This window comes from Sprattus sprattus, assembly GCF_963457725.1.
Source record: "Sprattus sprattus genome assembly, contig: scaffold_160, whole genome shotgun sequence".
Taxonomy (NCBI): domain Eukaryota; kingdom Metazoa; phylum Chordata; class Actinopteri; order Clupeiformes; family Clupeidae; genus Sprattus; species Sprattus sprattus.
Window position 1 is genome coordinate 10,001 of NW_027666736.1, and position 7,500 is coordinate 17,500.

The 7,500-nt window shown below is 46.4% G+C and overlaps 2 protein-coding genes across 2 annotated transcripts in view; both read left to right on the top strand.

Annotated features, from left to right (window-relative positions):
* Window positions 1–4,260, top strand: part of LOC308382649 (ryanodine receptor 1-like) — a gene marked incomplete at both ends in the record, with an annotated part of 14,012 nt that extends 9,752 nt beyond the window's left edge. The window contains 6 exons of the mRNA XM_080861039.1: window positions 59–119; window positions 2,217–2,343; window positions 3,175–3,286; window positions 3,487–3,568; window positions 3,757–3,904; window positions 4,231–4,260. Coding sequence (XP_080717165.1) covers window positions 59–119; window positions 2,217–2,343; window positions 3,175–3,286; window positions 3,487–3,568; window positions 3,757–3,904; window positions 4,231–4,260 — 560 coding nt within the window. The remainder of the gene's footprint in view (window positions 1–58; window positions 120–2,216; window positions 2,344–3,174; window positions 3,287–3,486; window positions 3,569–3,756; window positions 3,905–4,230) is intronic.
* A 306-nt stretch (window positions 4,261–4,566) lies between these two features.
* Window positions 4,567–7,500, top strand: part of LOC308382650 (ryanodine receptor 1-like) — a 27,027-nt gene continuing 24,093 nt past the window's right edge. Inside the window, exon 1 of the mRNA XM_080861040.1 lies at window positions 4,567–4,786. Coding sequence (XP_080717166.1) covers window positions 4,576–4,786 — 211 coding nt within the window. The 5' untranslated portion in view covers window positions 4,567–4,575. The remainder of the gene's footprint in view (window positions 4,787–7,500) is intronic.

Below are 7,500 nucleotides of genomic sequence, written 5' to 3' on the forward strand. Positions count from 1 at the left end.
ACCATGGGTTCTAAGGTCTCTATGGAGACGCAGCCTCACCTCTCTGCATCTTTCACAGGAACTGATGCACCAGCCATCGTCAACTGCCTGCACATCCTGGCTCGCTCATTGGATGCAAGGCAAGCTCTTCTATTCATTAGGATTCATAAACGACGGCCCAGTCTAGGGTCTTCATTAGCATTCACTAGGAGTCAGTAATGACGGCCCAGTCTAGGGTCTCCATTAGCATTCACTAGCAGTCAGTAATGACGGCCCAGTCTAGGGTCTCCATTAGCATTCACTAGCAGTCAGTAATGACGGCCCAGTCTAGGGTCTTCATTAGCATTCACTAGCAGTCAGTAATGACGGCCCAGTCTAGGGTCTCCATTAGCATTCACTAGCAGTCAGTAATGACGGCCCAGTCTAGGGTCTTCACTAGCATTCACTAGCAGTCAGTAATGACGGCCCAGTCTAGGGTCTTTATTAGCATTCACTAGCAGTCAGTAATGACGGCCCAGTCTAGGGTCTTTATTAGCATTCACTAGGGGTCAGTAATGACGGCCCAGTCTAGGGTCTTTATTAGCATTCACTAGCAGTCAGTAATGACGGCCCAGTCTAGGGTCTTCATTAGCATTCACTAGCAGTCAGTAATGACGGCCCAGTCTAGGGTCTTTATTAGCATTCACTAGGGGTCAGTAATGACGGCCCAGTCTAGGGTCTTTATTAGCATTCACTAGCAGTCAGTAATGACGGCCCAGTCTAGGGTCTTTATTAGCATTCACTAGCAGTCAGTAATGACGGCCCAGTCTAGGGTCTTTATTAGCATTCACTAGCAGTCAGTAATGACGGCCCAGTCTAGGGTCTTTATTAGCATTCACTAGCAGTCAGTAATGACGGCCCAGTCTAGGGTCTTTATTAGCATTCACTAGCAGTCAGTAATGACGGCCCAGTCTAGGGTCTTCACTAGCATTAGCATTCACTAGCAGTCAGTAATGACGGCCCAGTCTAGGGTCTTCATTAGCATTAGCATTCACTAGCAGTCAGTAATGACGGCCCAGTCTAGGGTCTTAGTTAGCATTAGCATTCACTAGGAGTCAGTAATGACGGCCCAGTCTAGGGTCTTCATTAGCATTAGCATTCACTAGCAGTCAGTAATGACGGCCCAGTCTAGGGTCTTCATTAGCATTAGCATTCACTAGCAGTCAGTAATGACGGCCCAGTCTAGGGTCTTAGTTAGCATTACATTCACTAGCAGTCAGTAATGGCATTAGCATTCACTAGGAGTCAGTAATGACGGCCCAGTCTAGGGTCTTCACTAGCATTCACCAGGAGTCAGTAAAGACGGCCCAGTCTAGGGTCTTCACTAGCATTAGCATTCATTAGGAGTCAGTAATGACGGCCCAGTCTAGGGTCTCCATTAGCATTCACTAGGAGTCAGTAATGACGGCCCAGTCTAGGGTCTCCATTAGCATTCACTAGGGGTCAGTAATGACGGCCCAGTCTAGGGTCTTTATTAGCATTCACTAGGGGTCAGTAATGACGGCCCAGTCTAGGGTCTTCAATAGCATTAGCATTCACTAGCAGTCAGTAATGACGGCCCAGTCTAGGGTCTTCACTAGCATTAGCATTCACTAGCAGTCAGTGATGACGGCCCAATCTAGGGTTGAGGAGCAGTGGTGAAGAACGGAGAGTCCCATCTCCCCAGCAACAGAGAAGCAGAGTTTCATATAACAAAAGATGGAGACACACACACACACACACACACACACAATCACAAAAGATGGAAGTCAATAACACAAGCGTTTAGGGAGGAGAAATGAGAATTTCGAGAGGCGGCCAAAATAATAAACCAGCTAACTGAGAATTTACAAAACATCCTACCTGATCACAACTTATAGACAAGAGACACATAATGACAAGTAAGGAACAAGTTGCACCTATAAATAGGAATGCTAAATAAGCTGAACATTTTATACACTCACTAATCTGATTATCTTCATACTACTGTACTTAAGTATCAAAAGTAATTTTCTGATATTAAATGTACTTAAGTATTGAAAGTAAAAGTACAAGTAAATGCTGTTAATAAAAAAGCAAAGGGTCAGAATTTTGAGAATAATTAAGTTTAATCAGTGTGTGTGTGCGCGCGCGTGTGTGTGTGTGTGTGTGTGTGTGTGTGTGTGTGTGTGAGAGTGAGAGTGAGGGCACTTTCATTAAAGCATGGGTCCTCTCTCCAGGACAGTGATGAAGTCCGGGCCTGAGATTGTGAAGGCCGGTCTGCGTTCGTATTTCGAGAGCGCTGCTGACGACATCGAGAAGATGGTGGAGAACCTGAAACTGGGGAAGGTGTCCAAGGGCAGCCAGGTCAGAGGTCACCGGGCAGTCAACCTGTTAAAGGCACCCAGTGCAACTTTCGAGGCTTATAAATAAACATTCAATTTCTAGTCTTTTTTACACGTAGTAAGTTTCAATAACTCCATACCATTACATATTGACATTCAAGGAGCAAAGATGAGACGTTGTTGTGTGATGAGAACTGATAGAAAATCGTAAACAACAACAATCGCCGCCATTTTTTCCCCAAATGCGTGCCACCAATAAATAAAGCAGGATTCCAGTCAATGGAAAATGGCCTCTCCCCACCGGCGATTGTTGTTGTTTACGATTTTCTATCAGTTCTCACCACACAACGACGTCTCATCTTTGCTCCTTGAATGTCGATATGTAATGGTATGGAGTTATTGAAACTTACTACGTGTAAAAAAGACTAGAAATTGAATGTTTATTTTTCAGGTCTCAAGCCTATAAAGTTACACTGGGTGCCTTTAAGAGATCTGCATCAATAGAGTCACTTTTCTTTAAGAAATATCAATAAATGCATGTATACATATGAATGAATAAATATACATACTGTATATACAGCCGTGGAAAAAATTAAGAGACCACTTCAAAATGATTAGTTTCTCTGGTTTTACTATTTATTGGTATGAGTTAAAGTAAAATTTTGTTTTATTCTATAAACTACTGACAGCATTTCTACCAAATTTCAAATAAAATTATTGTCATTTAGAGCATTTATTTGCAGAAAAATGTATATATATACGTATATGTATATATACTCTATTTATAAAGGATTCAAATAAGCTATTAACTCTTTGTGTACTAAGTATGTGTGCTATCTCTGTTGTCCTGCAGCCTGTGAAGGGAGTTTCTCAGAACATCAACTACACCACCATAGCTCTCCTCCCAGTCCTCACCTCTCTGTTCGACCACATCCAACAGTCCCAGTTTGGAGACGATGTCATATGTGAGTGTCTCTCTCTCTCTCTCTCTCTCTCTCTCTCTCTCTCTCTCCTCTCTCTCTCTCTCTCTCTCTCTCTCTCTGTTCGACCCCATCCAACAGTCCCAGTTTGGAGAGGATGTCATATGCGAGTGTCTCTCTCTCTCTCTTCCTCTATCTCTCTCCCTCCCTCTCACCCTCTCTCTCTCTCTCTTTCGTTCCACCAGTGGATGATCTGCAGGTGTCCTGCTATCGCATCATGTGCAGTATGTACTCCTGTGGCACAATCAAGACTCCTCACGTGGAGAGGTAAGAGTGTGTGTGTGTGTGTGTGTGTGTGTGTGTGTGAAGAGGGAGACAGAGTGTGTGGTTATACTGCGTAGAGTGCATAGAGTGTGTTTTAGCTGCATCCAGCTCTTGGTGATGCGACTGTGCGCGTGTGTGTGTGTGTGTCTGTAGTTACACTCTCACCCTGTGTGTTGTGTGTGTTTCTCCAGGCTGCGTCCTGCTCTGGGGGAGTGTCTGGGATACCTGGCGTCTGCCATGCCTGTGGCGTACCTGGAGCCGCACCTGAACGAGTACAACGCCTTCTCTGTGTACACCACCAAGACCCCCCGCGAGAGATCCAGTAAGACCTCCGCACCTGTAGAGGGCGCCAGCCTAGAGATGATGATGATTACTCCACTCCACTCCACTCCACTCCACTCGCTCAGCTCTAGTCCTAGTCTCTTGTGTTTGTCTGCTTTTGCCTGTCAGACCTTTCTTTTCCTCATCACTCTCTCTCTCTCTCTCTCAGTCTCCTCTCCTTCTCATCTTTCTCTCTCTCAGACTCTTCTTCTCCTCATCTCTCTCTCTTTCTCTCTCTCTCTCAGACTCTTGTTCTCCTCTTCATCTATCTCTCTTTCTCTCTCTCTCTCTCAGACTCTTCTCCTCCTCATCTCTCTCTCAGACTCTTCTCCTCCTCATTCCAGTCTTCCTCAGCTCCTTTCTTCCTCTCATAGTCTCATGTCTCTCTTATCACACTTCCAAACCACCTGCTCATAATGCTGTTTATGTTTTACTATTATATTTTATTTATTTTATTTTATTTATTATATGTCTCTCTCTCTCCCACTCTCTTTCCCTCCCCCCCCCCTCCCCTCTCTCTCTCTCTCTCCTTCTCTCTCTCTCTCTCCTCTCTCTCTCTCTCTCTCTCTCTCTCTCCAGTCCTGGGTCTCCCTAACGAGGTGCAGGAGCTGTGTCCGGACATCCCTGAGCTTGACATCCTCCTGAAGGAGATTGGGGACCTGGCGGAGTCGGGCGCCCGCTACACGGAGATGCCTCACGTCATCGAGATCACGCTGCCCATGCTGTGCAACTACCTGCCCCGCTGGTGGGAGAGGGGCACGGAGAGCCTCCCGGAGCACGAGGGCCAGGTGTGCACCGAGGTCACGTCCGACCAGCTCAACCAGCTGCTGGGCAGCATCATGAAGATCGTGGTCAACAACCTGGGCATCGACGAGGCCTCCTGGATGAAGAGACTGGCAGGTGAGCTGCACTCTCAGGTGTACAGGACTTTAGGATGACATGCTGTAGACACACACACACACACACACACACACACACACACAGGTGAGCTCTACTCTCAGGTGTACAGGACTCAAGGATAACATGCTGTAGACACACACACACACACACACACACACACACACACACACACACACACACACACACACACACACAGGTGAGCTGCACTCTCAGGTGTACAGGACTTTAGGATGACATGCTGTAGACACACACACACAGACACACACACACACACAAACACACACACACACACACACACACACAGGTGAGCTGCACTCTCAGGTGTACAGGACTTTAGGATGACATGCTGTAGACTAGCAGCTTAAGTATGCTAGGAGGTTAAGTATGCTGGCAGGTCAAGTATGCTAGCAGGTGAAGTATGCTAGTAGGTTAAGTATGCTAGGAGGTTAAGTATGCTGGCAGGTCAAGTATGCTAGCAGGTGAAGTATGCTAGTAGGTTAAGTATGCTAGGAGGTGATGTATGCTAGCAGGTGATGTATGCTAGCAGGTGATGTATGCTGGCAGGTGAGCTGCACTCTCAGGTGTACAGGACTCAAGGATGACACGCTGTAGACGGGCAGCTTTAGTATGCTAGGAGGTGAAGTATGCTGGCAAGTTGAGTATGCTAGCAGGTGAGCTGCACTCTCAGGTGTACAGGAGTTAATGGTGACATGCTGTAGACTGGCAGCTTTAGTATGCTGGCAAGTTGAGTATGCTAGCAGGTCAAGTATGCTGGCAGGTGATGTATGCTAGGAGATGATGTATGCTAGCAGGTTTATTATGCTGGCAGTCAAGTATGCTAGCAAGTGATGTATGCTAGGAGGTGATGTATGCTGGCAGGTTAAGTATGCTAGGAGGTTAAGCATGCTGGCAGCTTTAGTATGCTAGGAGGTTAAGTATGCTGGCAGGTGATGTATGCTAGCTGGTGAAGTTTGCTAGCAGGTCAAGTATGCTGGCAGGTGAAGTATGCTAGCATGTTAAGTATGCTAGGAGGTTAAGTATGCTGGCAGCTGAAGTATGCTGGCAGGTTGAGTATGCTAGGAGGTTAAGTATGCTGGCAGGTCAAGTATGCTGGCAGATAAGTATGCTAGCAGGTTATGTATGCTAGTAGGTTAAGTATGCTGGCAGGTGAAGTATGCTAGCAGATTGAGTATGCTAGCAGGTGAAGTATGCTGGCAGCTGAAGTATGCTGGCAGGTGAGCTGTACTCTCAGGTGTACAGGACTTAAGGATTATGCTGTAAACTGGCAGCTGCTAACTGCTAGCAGGTTAAGTATGCTAGCAGGTGATGTATGCTAGCAAGTCAAGTATGCTAGAAGGTCAAGTATGCTAGCAGGTCAAGTATGCTGGCAGGTTAAGTATGCTGGCAGGTTAAGTATGCTAGGAGGCTAAGTATGCTAGCAGGTTAAGTATGCTAGCAGGTTAAGTATGCTAACAGGTCAAGTATGCTGGCAGGTTTAGTATGCTAGGAGGTTAAGTATGCTAGGAGGTTAAGTATGCTAGCAGGTGAAGTATGCTAGCAAGTCAAGTATGCTAGCAGGTCAAGTATGCTGGCAGGTTTAGTATGCTAGGAGGTTAATTATGCTAGGAGGTTAAGTATGCTAGCAGGTGAAGTATGCTAGCAGGTGAAGTATGCTAGCAGGTCAAGTATGCTAGCAGGTCAAGTATGCTGGCAGGTTAAGTATGCTGGCAGGTTAAGTATGCTAGGAGGCTAAGTATGCTAGCATGTTAAGTATGCTAGCAGGTTAAGTATGCTAGCAGGTCAAGTATGCTGGCAGGTTAAGTATGCTAGCAGGTTAAGTATGCTGGCAGGTTAAGTATGCTAGGAGGTTTAGTATGCTGGTAGGTTAAGTATGCTGGCAGGTTAAGTATGCTAGCAGGTTAAGTATGCTAGCAGGTCAAGTATGCTGGCAGGTCAAGTATGCTAGCAGGTTAAGTATGCTAGCAAGTTAAGTATGCTGGCAGGTTAAGTATGCTAGGAGGTGAAGTATGTTAGGAGGTGAAATATGCTAGCAGGTCAAGTATGCTGGCAGGTTAAGTATGCTAGCAGGTTAAGTATGCTAGCAGGTGAAGTATGCTGGAAGGTCAAGTATGCTAGGAGGTGAAGTATTCTAGGAGGTTAAGTATGCTAGGAAGTAAGCTGAACTCACAGGTGTAGTACTGAAAGCTTTAGTACACTGGTAGGAGAACTGAACTGACAGATATGCTTAAAGGTGATGTTTATTTAAAGCTGTGGTGCACTAGATTCTACAGGAGTGGCTAAAGGGTCACATGTACAGTACTGCTGTTATCAGCTGTAACAGGTGTGCTTGGCAGGCAGTGTATACTAATAGGGAAATGTCAGTTGTCATATAAAGTGTAGCATAGTCACCTTTCGCTTTGGTCCTGAGGTTCCTCTCTCTCCCTCTCTCTCTCCCCATCCCTCTCTCCTTCTCTCTCCCTCTCTCCTTCCCTTTCCCCCCCTCCCTCTCTCTCTCCCCCTCCTTCTCCTTCTCTCTCCCTCTCTCCTTCCCTCTCTTTCCCTCTCTCTCCCCCTTTCTCCCTCTCTCCATCTCTCCCTCTCTCCTTCCCTTCCCCCCCCTCCCTCTCTCTCTCCCCCCTCCTTCTCCTTCTCTCTCCCTCTCTCCTTCCCTCTCTTTCCCTCTCTCTCTCTCTCTCTCTCTCTCTCTCTCTCTC